Raw genomic sequence first — 19,988 nt, 5'->3', positions numbered from 1 at the left:
CTGGGGCAGCCCGGCTTCCCCAGGGGGCAATTTAAAGGGCCGGGGGCTCCCAGCAGTAGCTGGAGCCACAGGCCCTTTAAATTGCCTCCAGAGCCCCGAGCTGCTGCTGCTACCCCGGTGGGTAGCTTACCTTACAAGATGGGCTGGGGCTGGCTCTGACCCCCCTCAACTCCGCCCCTTCTGCCCTAGGCCCCGCCCCTTCCAGGGGCCAGAGCTGGCCCCAGAGTACCGGTAAGTCACTCGACTTACTTTCACCCCTGCCCAGCCCCCGCCTCCCGCTCTGGGCCCCTGTGTCCTTGCGGCTGGCCCCCAGCTGGCTCATACCGACAGCCGCTGCCTGCCCTCCTCCTGCACCACGCACGGCCACCAGCCTCGGGCGAGCCTTTGCTTGAAGAGGGAGGTTCTCCTGGGGCAGCGGGCTCGGGCCGGGGAGTCACTCTCGTCCTGCAGCATTTTCAGGGTGCAGTCCCGGGGGCGCCTGGCTGGGCAGGGCATGCTGAGCAGTTTGATTTCCAGAACCCCTGCAAGCAGCACAAGAAAGCTGCAGGGAACAGCCTGGGGACAGGGCGATGGAGCCCTTCACGCCGCCCAAGGGCGCTCCCAGAGCGGACCTGACAGAGGCCCTGCCTGCCCTAGAGGGATGGGGCTGATCCCAGGGTGCTGCGCCTCACAGCAGGGGATCCATTCAGAGCCCCCCCCAACAGGGCTGCTCTTCCCGCTTTGTGCAGGGACCGGGGCCCCAGAAGTGGCTGCCTTTCCTTGGCCCTGCAGCATCTGGGCTGCTCTTGGGGACAGAAAGGTACACGATCGTTAGCGAGGAGGGGACGGCCCTACGGCAACCTGTGGGAAGGGCAAACGTAACACACTGCAGGGTAAACGCCCGGGGAAAGGCCTCACCGAGAAAATCGTCAGCCGAGAACTTGTCGTTGTCCCACACCTGGAGGATGAGCTTGGGGGGCACCTTCAGCACGGTCTCATCCAGGCTCCAGAGATATTCCTGTGAGCAGAGTGGGCGCGAGCAGAGTGGGTCCCCCCAGGCTGCGGGCAGGGCAGCTGCGGAGAGTCTGTGGCCAGCTGGCGTCTGTGGCCAGCACGTACTAGCTGGGGGCCAGGTGACCCAGCTGGGTGGGGAAAGGGCAGCCCCGGAACTCGGCCTGCCAAGGGGATGCAGTGTGGGAGGAAGTGCCAGGCTGCTGGGGCACTTACCAAGTTGCCAGCCAAATGAATGGCTGTTTATAGGTCTGCAGCCTTTGAAGGGTTAATGCCCCAGCAGAGGCTCAGGGTGCTGCTCAGAGGTGGGCTCGCAAATGGAAACACCCCCCCCCCCCCCGTTAGTGCACATCTGCAGCCTTCCAGCCTAATGCAGGGGCTGGGGCTCCCAGGGATGCCCAGGGGAGGTCGTTATGGGAGGTGGCAGGTCAGGCTGCATGATGCTGGCAGTCAGGGTAGGGCCAGCTGCTGCGATGCCCTCCCCACACACAAGGTGGCAGCACTGACAATCCCTTTCCCCCGGCATGGCCAGCGCTCTGCCCAGCAGCCCAGCCCCAAAGACGGTCAGCAGGGTCACAGTTCCGGCCAGGGTGGGCGAGGACAGACCCGGAGCAGGAGACAGGCTGGAGGAAGCTGGCCGCAGAGGGGCAGATTTAGGGCAGGAGCCCATGCCCCAGGCAGGCAGCGGAGCACACTGGGACTCCGGCCAGGGGCACTACAGGCATCGGGTTCAAACTGCTGGGGGGACTGGCCCGCCTGAAACACAGCCTGGACCCTACCTGCCCCTCGGAACAGCAGTGATGGGTGTGGGGCCATAGCAGGGCAGAGCAGGCCGTGCTGGCGCAGGGAAGCGGATGCCCAAGGCGAGCAGTACCCACCTTCCTGGGCAGGACACAGACCTGCTCCATGGGCAGGAACTCGAAGGGGAAGATGAACCTCCAGTTGAAGTTGCCCTCTCCTCCCAGCGACCTGTAGTGCACATCGGTTCTCTGCCTCTCCTCCTCCAGGCCATCCAGCCACCTGCAACCAGGAGCCCGAGGCCGGCGTGTGAATGGAGGGCATGCGGGTCCCACAGCACCCTGCCCCGCTGTGTGACACGGCACCCGCCCTGCCCCACTGCCCCACTGCACCCACTCTCAGCCCTGCCTCGCTGTGCAACACGGCACCCTGCCCCGCCCTGCCTTGCTGCACCCACCCTGCCTCACCATGCGACGCGGGATGGAGGACGTGGAGCTCCCGGGCAGCGGGGGGAATGCCCTGGAGCTTCTGGGTGGCAGACACCTCAGAGCTCGGAGCTGCTGCTGGGGGTCCCCTGGAGCTGTCAGCCACAACGGTGGCAGGTGCTGGACCCCTCTCCCCCACACAACGGGCTGGGGCTCTCTCCCCTCCCTGTGGGCTTGAGTCATTCGCCCCCCTCAGCCCCGCCATTTTTAGCAACAGTCACGGACAGGTCAAGGCTTCTGTGAAGTTTGTTTGCTGCCCGCGACCTGTCCCTGTCACTGTCAATAGCCATGACACCATCGGAAGTGGGTTTATGACAAAGCGTCCCAGCAAAACAGAAGGGTTCTGGGTCCCAGGCTGCCTCTGACGCCGGCCCCCTCAGCCCTGTGGCCAGGGCCCTCCAGGGTCTCGCTCCGTCTCCAAATCTCCATACAGCGGGAGCCCCAGCCCTGCCCCCAAAGCTGGGGAGCTCAAGCACTTGTCACCCCCGCAGCTGGCCTGGCCCCACTCAGTCCTCAGGCTCCCAGGGCTTGGCAGGCGGCTCTGGCTGGAGTCGGCCCCCGGCTAACGCAGACCCTGCCGGAGCCTCCTTGCACCCCCAGCAACTGCAAACCTCTGCCCTGCCCGGGGAGGCAGCATTTATACTGGCCCCTTCTCCCAGCTCACCCCCCATTGGCTGGGAGAGAGGGAAGCCTGGCCCCGCCCACTCTGCGAGGCTCCTGGGCCCAGGCCCTTAAAGAAACAGTACCAGGTTCCCGCCCTACTTCCCATCTCCCCACATCGCCCAGGTCCTTGTGTCCATAATCAGGCCTTTCGGCTCTGAAAGAGCCGTGCCAGGGGTGGGGTGGACTGACCAGTGGGCAGCACTGCCCCTAAGGGGCAGACTACCCCATCACACACGCCCGTCCTCCATTCCCTTCCCAGCTAGCCCATGCATGGTGGGGCGTGCAGAGCCGATGGGAAGGGCCATGTGCAGGACCTGAGGGTTGGGAGGAGCTGGGGGGGTTGGAACAAGGCAGAATCCTCCACTGCTCCTGGGTCAGGCCTCTCGGGTCGGGGCCTCCTGCCTTTCCCCCTTTCTAGCTCTGTGCTAGACGGGCCGGCTCTGCTCAGGAGGGGCCCAGAGCGGCTGGAGCTTGGGAGAAATCCAGAGACATCCTGCTCCCATAGGCACTGACTTCTGGTGTTCCTGGGGGGGTGCTTGAGCCCCCGCTCTGCCCTGGGCCCCACTCCCACGCCACCCCCTTCCCCCAAACCCCCACCTCCCTCAGGCAGCATCTGCCCAGGGGCTGGGATGTCCCAGTCTCTCTACCAGTGCAGTCCCAGGAACGGCCGGCTGTCGACAACCAGCACAGACCTTGGGGGCTTGCTCTTATGCAGGTGGTTGTTGGCTCAGGGCCTTTGATAGCATCTCCGCCACTGCCTGCCCGCCAGGCGCCGGGAGCAGAAGCAGCCAGCTAATGACAGACCCAAGAGCACATTGGCTGGGCCCCAGAGCACTCAGCTAAAGTCCTGATTCAACACCCTCAGAGCAAGACAAGTCTCAGAGAAAGGAACCAAGATCCATATTGATACTCAGCAGCCAGCGATTCCCGCACCTGCCAGCATCAACCCACTGGAGACCCACTGAGCTATGTAGAGAGACTTACCTTCAATGCTACCAGGGGTCAGCACTGGGGACACCGGCAGAGCCATGTGTTTGGGCAGCCCAGGGCTGGGACAGCCGGGGGCTGTGGGTCGGGAGTGAAGAGCACCGGCAAGGAGGGTGTGGGGATGGGGAGCCGCAGGGACAGCCGGGGGCTGCGGGTCGGGAGCGAGGGGCACCGGCAAGGAGGGTGTGGAGATGGGGAGTTGCAAGGACAGCCGGGGGCTGCGGGTCGGGAGCGAGGGGCACCGGCAAGGAGGGTGTGGGGATGGGGAGTTGCAAGGACAGCCGGGGGCTGCGGGTCGGGAGCAAGGGGCACCGGCAAGGAGGGTGTGGGGATGGGGAGCCGCAGGGTCAGCCGGGGGCTGTGGTTCGGGAGCGAGGGGCACTGGCAAGGAGGGTGTGGGGATGGGGAGCCGCAGGGACAGCCGGGGGCTGCGGGTCGGGAGCGAGGGGCACCGGCAGGGTGGGGAGGGGGTGGGCAGCCCCAGGGGCTGCGGGCTGGAATTGAGCGGCCAGGCACCAGCGGGGCTGTGTGTGGGAAGAGTGTAGAACAGGAGCTGCTGCTCTCAGCCTGTCCGTTATCTCAGCCTCCATGTCACTGGCTCCAGCCCCGTTTCATCCGCACCGGGCGTCGCGAGGGCCCATGGCTTGGGCTCCCTGGGGCCCGAGGGTGCAGGCGGCAGGCCCTCACCCTTTCACGTAGATGTCGCTCATCCTCTGCCCCGTGATGCTGGTGTCCTGCAGATCCACGTCCCGCGTGTTCCAGACGATGCAGCGCAGCTCGTACCTAGGGAGGGGCAGCGCGGGCAGCTTTGGCTGGTTGGAAGCTGGACACAGCCTGGGGGGGCTGGGGGCTGGTGCGCTCAGGCTGCCTATGGGCCTGGGCTCTGGAGGGCTGGCTGGGGCCGCAGGAACATGGAGAACACAGAGGACCCGGGAGCCCCCGGGCAATGGGAGACTCCACTGACCTCTCCCAAACCCGCGGGACTGAAGGGGAGAGTGTGCCCAGAGCAGGGGTCACACTTCAGGGAAGGAGCTGCAGATGGGCATGGCCAGGGCTGGGGCGTGGCCCCGGTGCTCACCGTGTCAGGCTGGGGAGCTGGGGCGTGGCCAGGCTCTGTGGGGCTGCACACTGCCCCAGAGATCCCAGCTCTCTCCTGGGCGTGCTGGGTTTGCGGTGTGCCAGGGTTCGCCTGCCCAGGGCAGCGAGGGATTTGTCCCACTCACCGTTTGGGCTTCCGTGGGGTGATGTCGAAGGCAGGGCCTGGGGGGCCAAAGCTCTCTGGGAAAATGTCCACCCACATCTGCAGCTTCCCCTGCCGAGCAGACAGGAGCAGGCAACTTGTTGACACGAGCCCAAGCCCAGGCCAGCTCCTCGCCCTGCGCCGAGCCCCCCTGCCAGTGTCACCCCTGAGCGCTCGCCGGCCGTCTCGCTCCCCCACTGGCCAGGCCAGGGATGTCACAGGGCTCCTCTGGGGCCTGGGGGCTGAGCTCCCAGGAGCTGCCGTTCCTGGGGAGGGATCCTCCCGCTCCAGCGCCTGGGGGAGGATGCAGCCTCCTCAAACAACAACGAACCTCCCGTCCTCCCCCGCGGCTCCATCAGCTCCCTGCACGGCTCTCGGCCAGCTGGTGTGTGGGGCCATGTGTCCCCCTGCCAAAATAACCCCCACCCCGCATGTACACACACGCACGCAGTCCCACTGCCCAGCTCTCTCACACCCACACACGTTTCCGGGCGTACACACGCGGCGCAAACACCTCACGCAGGGAGGGGCAGCCTAGACCTGCACCCACAGAGCTGGGGCAGCTGGGATCCCGGGGCACCCTGCTCATGCAGCCATTTCACGGCTCAGGTCTCTGAGCTGCCTGCACCCTTCCCACTGGCCCCGTCGGCTGTAACCGTCAGCCCTGGCTCCGCGCTCCGTGCCCGCGCTGGGCAGCCCACCAAGGGCACGGGCCCTCATCCCATGTGACAGACCCGGTTTTCCGGGTTTGTCCCAGGAAAGCTGCTTCCCCACATCCGGTTGCAGTGGCTTTGGGGGCGCTGGTGTGGGGCCAGGCTCACCGCTCTGGTGCCCTACCTGGTCGATGCCGGGCTGGATGCTGTGGTGCAGCGTCCTGGTCTCCAGGTGCTCGGGGACCAGCCCGCAGGTGCGGAGCAGGTGCAGGGCCAGGCGCTCTCTCGGGGGGCCCAGGTGACCGTGTGCAGGGACCTTGCTCTCTGAGACAGGGAAGCCAAGGACAGCAGAGAGATGTGGGGCACGGGGGGATGGGGGGTTCCCGTCGCTCCCTTCTGCCAACATCATCTCCCAGCTGCCCCGATTCCCTTAGCATCCTCCCCCACCCCCCATTTCCCAGTGGACCCCTGGGCCTCGCCCACCCAGTGCAGCCCATTCAGGCTGCTCCTTGCTCAGCGTCCCCAGGGCCATGCCCAGCTCGCACTCCCTGCAGCAGCCAGGCCTCCAAATCCCAATCCCTGGGCCTGGGTCCTGGCCCCCGCCGCATGGGCTGGCTGCAGGGAAACAGCTATAGAGAAACCCTGCAGTCCTTTGATGGCAGGGATTGCAGTGCCCCGGGAACCCTGTGTCCCGCCCAGAGGCTCGCAGTGCCCTGGGAACCCGTGTCCTGCCAAGGGGCCCACAGAGCCCTGTATCCCAGCCCCGGGAACCCGTGTCCTGCCAAGGGGCCCCCAGCACCCAGGGACAGGGTCTGACTTGTCTCTCCTGGGGACTCTGGGCACTCACCAAACTGCACCAGCTCGAAGGCCCTGCCCATGAAGGTGGCTTTGCCTCCCTCTGCGCTGAACTCGGGCAGAGCCAGATTCTTCATCTTAGCAAAGTTCTCCAGTAACTGGGTGGGGAGGAGCTGGTCTCGCCACTGACAGGGGCCAGAACTGGGGGTGGGGGAAGGGAGGCAGCAGGGATCAGTGAGAGGCCAGGGAGATGGGTGCATTTTAACCGGCTACGCTGAAGCTTGGGCTCAGCTCTCAGACCCCACGGGGCCAGCTGTGCCAGGATTAGGGCACACTCTATGGGCAGCAATGTGTGTGCATTTCATCCCTGGAACTCATGTCAGGGCTGGGCAGTATTGTCCCCAGAGGGGAAACTGAGGCACAGAGTAGGGCTGGGATCGCCCAAGGGTGCGCAGCAGGGCAGTGACATTGCTGGGAGCAGATCCCAGCTCCTGGCTGGTTGTCCTGTGCTCTAACCATGGGCGGGGGCTCCCGAGTGACCCCCAGTGCAAGTGAGGCTGGGACTGGTCTGTCCCTGAGCCCTCCTCCATGCTCATCATCCGATTCTCACCCCTGCACCATTGCCCTCCTTATGGCACCCCCATGCTGCGTTCCCCAGTGCTCTCCCCATCCCTAACCTCTGCCCCCCTCGTCCGGCACAGCAGCCCCCTGCAGCTCCCTGGGGAGCGAGGAGATTTGTGTGCACACAGGGCCAGACCCCTGCTATGGGCTGACCTGTGTATTGCTGGGAGAGGCCAAGGGACCCCATCACTTCTGCAGCAGGGCCAGATAAGTACCGGGGTGCATCTAGCCCTGGTGCCCCGATCACACTGGGCCCAATGCCCACTGTGCAGACCCAGGAGCCTGCCTCTGCCCGGGTCACGGTGGTTGGCTCCCGAGGGCCTGGGCACCGACGCAGGCTGAAATCCTCTGGGTGGGGAGGCTCTGCCCCAGCTCCACAGCCCAGATGGCAGGGAAAGACTCCGGCCTTGCCCTGGCTCAGCTGGGGGGAGGCGGGGGAGGGTGCTGGCCACTCACATGCAGTAGGACTGGGGCAGCCCGCAGTTGGCCCGGAAGCGGGACAGGAGTCGGTTCTCCAGGTCGATGCTGGTGGCCCCTATCTTCTGGTCGGGGAGGACGAGGTCGTAGTCAAAGAGCGAGATCTGCAAGTCCTTCTCCCGTGGGAGGGTGCACGGGAGCTCAAACATCCTGACGGGACGGTGGGTGGGGGCAAAGAAAGGGACGGGAGGTCGCTCTGCGGCCCGAGGGCTCTTGGCCTCAGCTCCGCCTTCCCTCCTGCCCTTCCACCTGCCTGGGCCAGAGCCCTGGGGGACTGGGGAGGCCCAGAGCCTGGGGAAAGGTCACACCCCACAGCGAGTCCCTGGCAGGAGGAGATGGTCTTGGGGCTTTACTGCCACCAGACACTCCAGCTCTCTAGCTCCGGGCCAGGCCTGGCACGGGCCCAGCCATCCCACCTCTGCCCCCTCTGCACGCAAGCCAGCTGCACACTGCAAGGGAAACGCTTCTCGGCGCATTCAGAGCACGGCTCAGCAGGGCCAAGCTCCAGGCCGAATGTGGGTTTATGTGCCCTCAGTTTCCCTCTGGGCTCTGCACTGACTGTAAAGAGGTGGGACCGGCGTTTGGCTCCCACAGCAGCCTGGTTAGAGCCCAGAGCCATCACAAACTGACCGGAGCCTGCACCTGTGAATGGCAGGTGAGGCCTGGACATTCGCTGCTCCTGAGCACAGCCATGAGGAAGGAGATTCCCCCCTCTCTGCAGGGAAGCAAAGCCCAGTTGGAGGAGACAGGAGGCAGGTGGCTGGGGGAAGAGCTGAGCTCACATTGTACGTCTACACTGTAAAAACCCACCAGTGGCAGCGAGTAGCAGAGCCTGGCGCGACGCACTCGGGATCACAGGGGTCGTGCTGTGGAGCTAACCAGCCCCGCAGACGTTCCCACGTGGGCTGGAGCTCGGGCTGAGACGCCCCCCCGAAAGCCAGACTTGCTGCTGCTGTGGGGATTATTTTGCAGTGTAGACACACCCAGCGACACAGGGCTCTGACCTAGACAGAGGCCATGTCCACACTACACAGCTGAGGTGACCTGTGTGAGACCTGTGTTGACCTGTGTTGACATGTGTTACAGCACTGCAGGAATTACTGTGTTTTTTCATGTTCACACTGCCCTGCCCCGTCTGTCGGTGGGGCACATCCTCACCTGGAGCACTTGCACCAACTTAACAGGGGCAGGAGGGCCAGGTGCGGGGGGCTGAGAGCCCAGGCTCTCGGTTTGGTGCCAAGCTCCCAGCTGCAGCCCGGGCAGGGGAGCTCTGTGGGCAGTGGGGAGCTGAGAGCCCGGACAGCACCTGGCTCTGGCTGGGAGCGCTGCTGGGGCTCACAGCTGGAACCCCCACCCTCAGTTTCAAAACAGGGACCCTACCAGCGGTGAAATTGACCCCCTTGTCAATTCCACGGCTCCCCCTCTCAGCCACCCTCTGCTAACCTAAGGGGGCTCAGATTCTGTAGCCAGATGACATTGCTGCCTTGTTTTGAAAAGGCGGCCTGGTGTCTCTGTCAACGCACTGAGAGCATGCACCCTGGAGGGAAGGGGTGTGCCCACCTGTCCTTTTGCCCACTACCGGGACCGGGTGTGACGTTCGGAGTGTAATATAATATCTCATTGAAAGGTGACAGGGCCAGAAAGAGTTAATGAACTCCCAGACTGACCTGACCCAGGGCCGAGCTTTAGAGACGGGTTAGGAAGAGATGGAAATGAACCGAGCTGTGAACTGCAGCCGGCCTTGTCAGAGAGAGAAGGGGAGCTGTTTGCTCAGGGCTTGTGATGAAGCAAACGAGTCTTGTCTATGGCTGTGGCTTTGAGTCAAAGATCGAAAGAGGGGTATTAACGTTTAGGGAGCCACTTGAGTGCAATAGTATCTTTGTCTCTCTGGCTCTTGGAAGGTTGTGGTAACCGGTGTCTGAACTAACACGGGGGAGGCCAACCTGGGCCCCTGGAGCCATGTGCGGCTCTTCAGGAGTTAAGAGGCGGCTCCTTGTCTAGGCACCGACTCCGGGGCTGGAGCGACAGGTGCCACCTTTCCAATGGGCCGGGGGAGGGGGGGGCTCCCTGCTCAACCCCTGGCCCTGCTCCCACTCCACCCCTTCCCCTAAGCCTGCCGTGCCCTCACTCCCCCTCCCTCCCAGAGCCTCCTGCACCCCATAGAACAGCTGGTCAGTTGGTGTGGGGAGGGAGGGGGAGGCGCTGCGCGGTGGGGCTGCCGGTGGGCGGGAGGCGCTGGGAGCGGGTGGGGTGGAGCTGATGGGGGGCTGCTGACGTATCACTGGGGCTCTTTGGCAAGGGACATGGGTAAATTCTGGCTCCTTCGCAGGCTCAGGTTGGCCACCCCGGTTTACTGGATAAATGACCCTGGGCTAATTGCCGTGATGTCTGGGAGAAGGGAAGTTGAGCCTCTTGTCTTCTCAGGCCAAAAGGCTGCTGGAAATGTATAAAAACCCTGGGACATGATCCTGCTTCATCTCTGATCTGCTCTGGGTTTCAAGAAGGGGAAACCCTGAGCCATAAGGATTGAGATCCCCAGTCACTGACTGGAGTCACCCTGAATACGGACATTGGACTATAACCGATGAACTATTTCTAAAAGAAAAGGAGTACTTGTGGCATCTTAGAGCTTAAGCTTTCGTGAGCTACAGCTCACTTCATCGGATGCATCAAATAAATTGGTTAGTCTCTAAGGTGCCACAAGTACTCCTTTTCTTTTTGCGAATACAGACTAACATGGCTGTTACTCTGAAACCTATATCTAAAAGGCCTTTTGTCAACTACAAGCTCATCTCTGCTCTGTATCTGAACCTCAAGAATTGAACTCAAATCTGTCTGGATATTGATCTTTTAACCAACACTCTCTCTCTTTTCTTTTTTAATAAATTTTAGTTTAGTTAACAAGGATTGGCTATAAGCGTGTATTTTGGGTAAAATCTAAGTTATAATTGGACCTGGGTGTGTGGCTGATCCTCTGGGATTGGAAGACCCTTTTCTTTTATATGGTGAGACAAGATTTTCAGTAATCACTATCATACCTGACAGGTGTGTCTGGATGGAGACCTGAGGCTGGCTACTTTAAGGGAACTGTGTTGTTTGGACATCTGGGTGACCAGGGAGGTGATACAGAGGCTGTTTTGGGCTGGCTGGGTAAATCTATTATTGGAATATCCACCAGCGTTTGCGGTTTGACTGCCCCGTTCTGTTTGCAGTTCACCCTGAGTGACCTCAGCTGGCTCTTACAGACACCATCCTCGCAGGCACTGAGAGCATGCATCCTGGAGGGAAGGGGTGTGCCCCCCATCTTTTGCCCACTACCAGGCCATGTTCCCTCCACTCTGACCTGTTCCCTCCAGGCTGCTCGGTGATCCGCAGAGCTCAGGGCGGGGTGGGCAGGGTTTAGACCCTGAGCTGCCCTGGGGTTCTGGAGAGCTGCCGACTGGACTTACCTGCCGAAGACAGGTTCCAGGGTGTTGGGCAGATACTGGTCTCTGTCCCCCAGCTTCTTCTTGCCCAGGGTGACCCTCACGTAGGGGTCGCACTGCAAGGGGCACAGCCAAGAAGGGGCAGTTAATAAACATCCCCTTAGTGCCACACCCTGTTCTTGTCACATCCAGGAATTGGGGGGTGGAAGCGGAGCCAGAAAGGGGCTCCCAGGCTGTGTCAGATGGGCCTAGGCACTGGACTGAAGCTTGAGGAGCACAAGCTGATCTCTCCCCGACAGGACCCGGGAACAGGGCCGGCTGGGACACGGCTGCGGCATCAGTCAGAACTGGACTACTGGGGTAGCAATTAACCCCTTGGAACTGGCCAAGTGCCTCCAGGAGTGGGACTCTGGATTGTCAGGTCCCTTAGGGTACAGCCACACGGCAAACCACCACGCTGCAGGGCTGGGTCTACAGGCTCACACGACAGCGGGGCTGGAGCCCAGGCTCTGAGACCCTTCCCTTCGTCAGGTGTCAGAGCCAAGCAGGCATGTCTACGTGGCCACTCAGGGGGGCTGGAACTATTTTTAGAGTGGGGTGCTGAAAGCGGAACCCATGTATTTGGTTGTTATTACTACTTCAAGCCAGGGGGAGCTACCACACCCTCAGCACCCCTAGTTCCAGCACCGCTGCGGCTGCTTTTAGCACAGTAGTGGCCCCGGATCTGAAACTCCCGGACGTGGCTTTATTAGGGCACTGTTGATACTCTTCCAGGGGAGTGCACCAGCCCAAGGAGCTTTGTCCCAGTGCCACAGGGAGTGGGTGCGGGGTGGGGGGGAACCAGTGTGCAAAGCGGGTGAGAAGACCTGGGAACTGGGCAATTACCAGGCCGTTCCTATCCTTTGGCGGGAGGTTAAAGGCCCGGATGATGTAAACCCGGACCAGACACTTCTGGGGTTGGCTTTTGGGCAGCTCCTGGAACTGGCGCGGCGGTGGTGGGGAGCTGGGGTCCTCCGGCAGTGGGTAGATCTGGAAGAGTCCCTGCAAACAAGCCAATCCACATGACTTCTAGCTGCTCAGATACTGGATTGACGGAGTCTTGATCCCTGAGCATCTGGGGCCCATTCCCTGTTGGGAACGGTGCTACTCGTACTGTTGTGCTCAGAGACCGGAGCAGGCAGGGGCTGGGTACGGGGCCAGCGGCTGTGCTCAGAGATCAGGGCTGATGGAGGAGGGTCACGGTGCCGGCTGGCATGCCTGGCCCTGGATGGTGGGTGCGATGGGTTTCCCCCAGGGTGCCACTTGGAACTGGCGTACCACTGAGCCTGCCTGACCTACCAGCCTGGGCTTCCTTTCACACTGTACTGCTGAGACAAGCCCTCAAGCCCCCTCCAGCACATATTGTGATGGTACCCTATGGAAATATGCTTATGAATGTATATACGGAATAACTAGAATATGTTTTATGCTACATATACCATGTAACATATCTCTGTAAAGGTTCTGATCTACTGAATCTATTCATCCTATTTGTATGCATGTATCATTTTTTTATTCAAAGTTATGAATATTGGCTGTTGTCAGGGTTCCCTCCCACTCTGAACTCTAGGGTACAGATGTGGGGACCTGCATGAAAGACCCCCTAAGCTTATTTCTACCAGCTTAGGTCACAAACTTCTCCAAGGCACAAATCCTTCCTTGTCCTTGGATGAGTACTGCTGCCACCACCAAGTGAGTTCGACAAAGATTCAGGAAAAGGACCACTTGGAGTTCCTGTTTCCCCAAAATATCCCCCCAAGCCCCTTCATCCCCTTTCCTGGGGAGGCTTGAGAATAATCTACCAATCAAATAGGTAAACCAGGTGAGCACAGACCAGACCCTTGGGTTTTTAGGACACTAAAAACCAATCAGATTCTTAAAAACCAGAACTTTATTATAAAGAAAAAAAAAGTAAAAGAAACACCTCTGTAAAATCAGGATGGAAGGTAATTTTACAGGGTAATAAGATTTAAAACATAGAGGATTCCCCTCTAGGCAAAACTTCAAAGTTACAAAAAACAGGGATAAACCTCCCTCTTAGCACAGGGAAAATTCACAAGCTAAAACAAAAGATAATCTAACGCATTTCCTTGCTATTACTTACTATTTCTGTAAGTTTAGATGTATCATTCATTAGGAGCTAGATTACTTGCTTGGTCTCTCTCTTTGTCTCCGGAGAGAACACCCAAACCCAAAATAAAAACCTTCCCCCACAGATTTGAAAGTATCTTCTCCCTTTATTGGTCCTTTTGGTCTGGTGCCAACCAGGTTATCTGAGCTTCTTAACCCTTTACAGTCAAAGGAGGGATTTTATGCTACCCTTAGCTGTAGGTTTATGACAGCTGTGTACTTGCTTGATTTTTAAGTAGCCTTTGTAAAGCATTTGGTCAGCTTCTTGAGAAAGGCATGTGCAAATTAAGTGCCCAATCAAGAAGCACTTAAGGGACAATGGATCTTGGAAGGCTCCAATCCACATAAGAAGTCTACATGAGGACGTTCAAGGTAGCAGGTAAGCAATGGCTGCTGCCTGTAAAAATTGAGTCATGCATGGACATGTGACTTGCCCATGTGACTCCAAAACTCCATCTTAGAGCTGGACATTGCATAGGAGAGAGAGGGGTGGGTCTCCACCCACAAGAGAAAGGACCCAGCAGATCGAGGGACGTGATCGTTCCCCTCTATTCGGCATTGGTGAGGCCTCATCTGGAGTACTGTGTCCAGTTTTGGGCCCCACACTACAAGAAGGATGTGGAAAAATTGGAAAGAGTTCAGCAGAGGGCAACAAAAATGATTAGGGGTCTGGAACACATGACTTATGAGGAGAGGCTGAGGGAACTGGGATTGTTTAGTCTGCGGAAGAGAAGAATGAGGGGGGATTTGATAGCTGCTTTCAACTACCTGAAAGGGGGTTCCAAAGAGGATGGATCTGGACTGTTCTCAGTGGTAGCTGATGACAGAACAAGGAGTAATGGTCTCAAGTTGCAGCGGGGGAGGTTTAGGTTGGATATTAGGACAAACTTTTTCACTAGGAGGGTGGTGAAGCACTGGAATGCGTTACCTAGGGAGGTGGTGGAATCTCCTTCCTTAGAGGTTTTTAAGGTCAGGCTTGATTTAGTTGGGGATTGGTCCTGCTTTGAGCAGGGGGTTGGACTAGATGACCTCCTGAGGTCCCTTCCAACCCTGATAGTCTATGATTCTATGAAAGTCTATTTAAGTCTGTGGGAGACCCCTCCATTTTGTCTTCAGCTTGCTCAAGAGATAGCCTCTCCACCCCCAAGGATACCTGACAGAAACTGGAACAAAGGACAGCACCTACAGGGGGTGTGACTGATTGCTGGACCCAGACGTAAAAGGAAGCTTACTGGGTGAGGTTTTTATCTGTATTCGGTTTTCTTACAGTATTAGGCATAGACCTGCGTGTTCTATTTTATTTTGCTCGGTAATTCACTTTGTTCTGTCTGTTACTATTGAACCACTTAAATCCTACTTTCTGTATTTATTAAAATCACTTTTTACTTGTTAATTAACCGAGAGTATGTATTAATACTTGGGGGGGGCAAACAGCTGTGCACATCTCTCTATCAGTGTTATAGAGGGCAAACAATTTATGAGTTTACCCTGTATAAGATTTATACAAGGTAAAACGGATTTATTTAGGTTTGGACCCCACTGGGAGTTGAGCATCTGAGTGTTAAAGACAGGAACACCTCTTCAGCTGCTTTCAGTTTAAGCCTACAGCTGTTAGGGGACGTGGTTCAGACCTGGGTCTGGGTTTGCAGCAGACTAGAGCGTCTGGCTCAAACCAGGCAGGGGCTGAAGTCCCCAGCTGAGAGGGCAGGGAAAGCAGGGGCAGAAGTAGTCTTGGCACATCAGTTGGCAGCCCCCAGGGGGTTTGTGTGATCCAACCCATCACACATATACACCCAACTGCAGCTTCACACACAGATGCTGAGTTCAGTTCTGCATGGGAATGCTCAGCTAAGGAACTGCCCAGAACTCAAGTGTCCATCCCCCTCTGGAGTGCAAACCCAAAATTGTACCATCCTACATTGCACAGAGAATTGCACAGCATGAGCTCATGAAACTCACTCCCTCCCTCAATGTGGAGAGAGATTTGCAACAGCTTTTTGCCCCCCAATTAGGAATTCCACACACTGGGCTTTTGACAAAACAAAATCAAGTTGATTAACTACAAAAGGTAGATTTTAAGTGATTCTGAGGTATAGCAAACAGATCAAAGCAGATTACCTAGCAAATAAAAGCCAACACACAATCTGAGGTCTGGGCTCAGCCCTCCAATCTCAATCTGGGCTCAGCCCTCCAATTCCAGCTCAATCTCTTTCTTTCTCAGGTGTTGCCAGCAGCCTTCTTCCTTGGGTGGGGAGTTAGTGAAGAACGAACCAAGATGATGTCACTTCCCTGCCTGAAATAGCTTTTGCCCATGGCAGGAACCGTTTGTCTCCAAATTTAGTACCCATGCCAGACAGTGAAAAAACACTGGTATTCCAAGATGGATTCCAGTATCAGGTGACTTGGTCACATGTCTCTGTAGGGCCATAGCAGCCATGAGTCAGAGGCTGATTGTAACATCCTCGGAAGCCTCCCCAGGGGGAGATTAGCATCTTCTAAGACCTATTGTTCTCTCTAATGGCTCCTCCTGACAGCCAGCCATCTAGACTGATTGCATTCTGTCTGGTGGGCGCTCCCCAGGTGTAAACACACTTGTAATAGATGCATAGACAATATTCCTAACCTCAAATACAGCAATGATACTGGCATACAAATAGGATAATCATGTCCAGTAAATCATCACCTTTCCAATGATCTCTCATAGGTCTTATTACATCGTGGTTATGCCATAATCATATCATAACAATCTCTCTATGATGAGTATGGGGGTGTAATGCCACAGCAGGGTCTGGGAGCTTTGTACTCTGAAGATGGCACACACCGCACTGGGTGAAGGTTGAGTATTTGTCACTAGACCTCAGCTGACCAGACCCTTTGCTCCCCCGTGTCCAGCTCCTCTGGTGGCTGGACACAGAGACACTGGGCTGCGGTGGGGCAGCTGCTCCTGGGGGTAGGACCTTGTTGATACGCCCTGGGAGCTTCTCAATGAAACCCCCCAAAAAGCCAAACACCTGGCGCCTGGTTCTCACCTTGAATTCCCCAACTACCAGGGGGTCTTCGCTGGCCACCTCCTGCCCCCGCCCGCGGTACAGCCTGAAGGTCTGGCAGAAATCCTGCAGGCCCTGGAACTCCGGCACGGCCTCCAACTCACAGTGATAGACCTGCCAAGAAACCACAGGCTCAGGCTTTGGACACTAACAGCTTGGTCGTGCAGAGTCTGTGCCATGGGGTCAGCGAGGGCTGGTACTGAGCCAGGGAGGAACAGGATCCCCCAGAGGCAGATTTCTACAGCAGGAGCCTGGACTGTCCTCCACTGGCACCATTGTGAGTGACCAGGCTAGCAGGGTGTGCCTGATTGTCCTGTGTTGGATGCAATCAGAACTGGCCAGCTGTGAATGCGTCATACGCCCCATCCCGCCGACGAGAGATCCACCGTTAGCTGTGCTTGTAGGGCAGCGGCTCTGAGCTCTCTCCATGAGGCTCCTGAGAAGCCCGGAGAGCAGCACAGTCACGAGGCCATGTATTCGTTACAATATCTTAGAGTCTTATAGAGCCCAACTGACTGGTCTGGGAATTACTGATCCCTAAACCACTTCACCTGCCACAGAAATGCAGCCATTTCTGGGGTGGAGCGTGGCAGCTGTATGACTGCAATGTACAGTTCTGGACAGGGAATGAGGAAGGACTTGGCATCCTGTTTGTGTGCCAAGGCCTATCTGGCTGCGAGCATCACAGCCTCTCCGCTGTGACTACTGTGGAATCTAGCTACTGAGGGAAACCCCTTGTGGCCAGCCAGGAAAAGACCAGCTCTGATTCCCCACAGAACTCCCGGGGCAAGGGGAGAAATAGCCCTCTTGCCCAGCTGTCTGAGGGCCAGACTGGCTGGCTGTGGGGACCCCACTGGCCTGCAGAAGGCAGGTTCCACCTGGGTCAGGGCAGTCATCATCCCCAGAGCAGAGGGGAAACACCTCTCTGCAACCCCCGGTCCAGGTTCTACCATGTGCGACTGCCAGCCAGGCGCACACCTTCAGGCTGTCCAGCCCTGTCTGCAGGTAGTCTCCGCTCTTTGCCAGATCCCCCGTGGCAGCATAGAACTTGCTCCACCAGTCGACACACTCCTCCTCCTCCTGGGGAAGAACAGAAGGGAAAGCAGCATGAGCCTTGCTAGACAGTGGGAGATGCAGGCGTCTCTGTTGCTCTGCTGCTGAGAGCTGCTCCCCCGCTGGGCATGTGGGGCTGCTGCTCCAAGTTCCTTCTGACCCCTCTGTGAAACCCACCTTCTCTGCTCTTGGTGTGGTTCGAAGCCACGACTCAGCAGCCATCCTGCCCAGCATCTGCAGAGATGAGGAGAGACAAATGTGTCACGCCCAAGGAGCTTAATACACCTTATGACACGGCACCCCGTGTTCTTCACAGTGATGTTATTATGATATGATTATGACATAATGATGATGCATTTTGTACAAGATGGGAAAAGTTTTCATTGGTTTTCATTCATTGCTGAATATGATTATCCTATTTGTATGCATCTGTATCTGAAGGTATGAATATTGACTGTGTATCTGTATTTCAAATGTGCTTACTCTGGGTGACACCCACAACTAGCCTTTCTGGTACAACAAGGAAGAAGCCAGACTGTGCTGATGGCCCATCAGCAAAGACAATCATAGAATCATAGAATATCAGGGTTGGAAGGGACCCCAGAAGGTCATCTAGTCCAACCCCCTGCTCGAAGCAGGACCAATTCCCAGTTAAATCATCCCAGCCAGGGCTTTGTCAAGCCTGACCTTAAAAACCTCTAAGGAAGGAGATTCTACCACCTCCCTAGGTAACGCATTCCAGTGTTTCACCACCCTCTTAGTGAAAAAGTTTTTCCTAATATCCAATCTAAACCTCTCCCATTGCAACTTGAGACCATTACTCCTCGTTCTGTCATCTGCTACCATTGAGAACAGTCTAGAGCCATCCTCTTTGGAACCCCCTTTCAGGTAGTTGAAAGCAGCTATCAAATCCCCCCTCATTCTTCTCTTCTGCAGACTAAACAATCCCAGCTCCCTCAGCCTCTCTTCATAAGTCATGTGCTCTAGACCCCTAATCATTTTTGTTGCCCTTCGCTGGACTCTCTCCAATTTATCCACATCCTTCTTGTAGTGTGGGGCCCAAAACTGGACACAGCACTCCAGATGAGGCCTCACCAATGTCGAATAGAGGGGAACGATCACATCCCTCGATCTGCTCGCTATGCCCCTACTTATACATCCCAAAATGCCATTGGCCTTCTTGGCAACAAGGGCACACTGTTGACTCATATCCAGCTTCTCGTCCACTGTCACCCCTAGGTCCTTTTCCGCAGAACTGCTGCCTAGCCATTCGGTCCCTAGTCTGTAGCGGTGCATTGGATTCTTCCATCCGAAGTGCAGGACCCTGCACTTATCCTTATTGAACCTCATCAGATTTCTTTTGGCCCAATCCTCCAATTTGTCTAGGTCCTTCTGTATCCTATCCCTCCCCTCCAGCGTATCTACCACTCCTCCCAGTTTAGTATCATCTGCAAATTTGCTGAGAGTGCAATCCACACCATCCTCCAGATCATTTATGAAGATATTGAACAAAACCGGCCCCAGGACCGACCCCTGGGGCACTCCACTTGACACCGGCTGCCAACTAGACATGGAGCCATTGATCACTACCCGTTGAGCCCGACAATCTAGCCAGCTTTCTACCCACAATGGACCATGGAAGAGCTGAGCCTTCCTGTGAACGCTCCAGACAGCCTGTCAGTAATGGCTGCTGTGACTCACAAACTATGCAAGGCCATGTGACCAGATCACATGACTCTGGACTCCATTTTGGGGTGTCTGTATTTTTCCACAAACTGGTCTGGGAACCAAGTTTAAAACAAAGGGTTCCCGCCATATGCAAATGCTATATAAGACAGGGAGTGACATCATCTGTTCTTCTTCACTTCCCACACAAGAGGACTCCTGGAAACACCTGAGGAACAAAGACTGAACTGGGGGAAGTGCTGGACCCAGGCACAAAATGGGAAGTGACCGCCTAGGAAGGATTACTGTGGAAAGGGATCTGGGGGTCATAGTGGACCACATATGAGTCAACAGTGCAACACTGGTGCCAAAAAAGCGAACATCATTCTGGGCTGTATTAGCAGGAGTGTTGTAAGCAAGACACAAAAAGTAATTCTTCCGCTCCATTCCATGCTGATCAGGCCTCAACTGGTGTATTGTGTCCAGTTCTGGGTGCCACATTTTAGAAAAGATGTGGACAAATCGGAGAAAGTCCAAAGAGCAAGAAAAATTATTAAAGGTCTAGAAAACATGACCTACGAGGGAAGAATGAAAAAAATGGGTTTGTTTAGTCTGAAGAAGAGAAGACTGAGAGGGGACATGATAACAGTTTTCAGTTACATAAAAGTTTGGTACAAGGAGGAGGGAGAAAAATTGATCTCTGAGGATCGGACAAGAAGCAATGGGCTTAAATTGCAGCAAAGGAGGTTTAGGTTGGACATTAGGAAAAACTTACTGTCAGGGTGGTTAAGCCCCGGAATAAATTGCCTAGGGAGGTTGTGGAATCTCCATCATTGGAGATTTTTAAGAGCAAGTTAGATAAACATCCATCAGGAATGGTCTAGATAATACTTAGTCCTGCCATGAGTGCAGGGGACTGGACTAGACGACCTCTCCAGGTCCCTTCCAGTTCTACGATTCTATCTTCTCTTATCTTCTAA

The 19,988-nt window shown here is 56.9% G+C and overlaps 1 protein-coding gene across 1 annotated transcript in view; it reads right to left on the bottom strand.

Moving 5' to 3' along the window:
* FER1L5 (fer-1 like family member 5) overlaps positions 1-19,988 on the bottom strand; it is an 84,750-nt gene that overhangs the window by 2,601 nt on the left and 62,161 nt on the right. Inside the window, exons 38-50 of the mRNA XM_074939910.1 lie at positions 17,521-17,577; positions 17,269-17,370; positions 16,273-16,404; positions 11,960-12,115; positions 11,099-11,190; positions 7,629-7,799; positions 6,604-6,752; positions 5,941-6,080; positions 5,087-5,175; positions 4,551-4,646; positions 1,869-2,010; positions 898-997; positions 325-521 (exon numbers count right to left, since the gene is read on the bottom strand). Coding sequence (XP_074796011.1) covers positions 325-521; positions 898-997; positions 1,869-2,010; positions 4,551-4,646; positions 5,087-5,175; positions 5,941-6,080; positions 6,604-6,752; positions 7,629-7,799; positions 11,099-11,190; positions 11,960-12,115; positions 16,273-16,404; positions 17,269-17,370; positions 17,521-17,577 — 1,623 coding nt within the window. The remainder of the gene's footprint in view (positions 1-324; positions 522-897; positions 998-1,868; positions 2,011-4,550; positions 4,647-5,086; positions 5,176-5,940; positions 6,081-6,603; positions 6,753-7,628; positions 7,800-11,098; positions 11,191-11,959; positions 12,116-16,272; positions 16,405-17,268; positions 17,371-17,520; positions 17,578-19,988) is intronic.

This window comes from Natator depressus, chromosome 26 (assembly GCF_965152275.1).
Source record: "Natator depressus isolate rNatDep1 chromosome 26, rNatDep2.hap1, whole genome shotgun sequence".
NCBI classification, from domain to species: domain Eukaryota; kingdom Metazoa; phylum Chordata; order Testudines; family Cheloniidae; genus Natator; species Natator depressus.
This window is presented reverse-complemented; position numbering and strand designations above follow the sequence as displayed.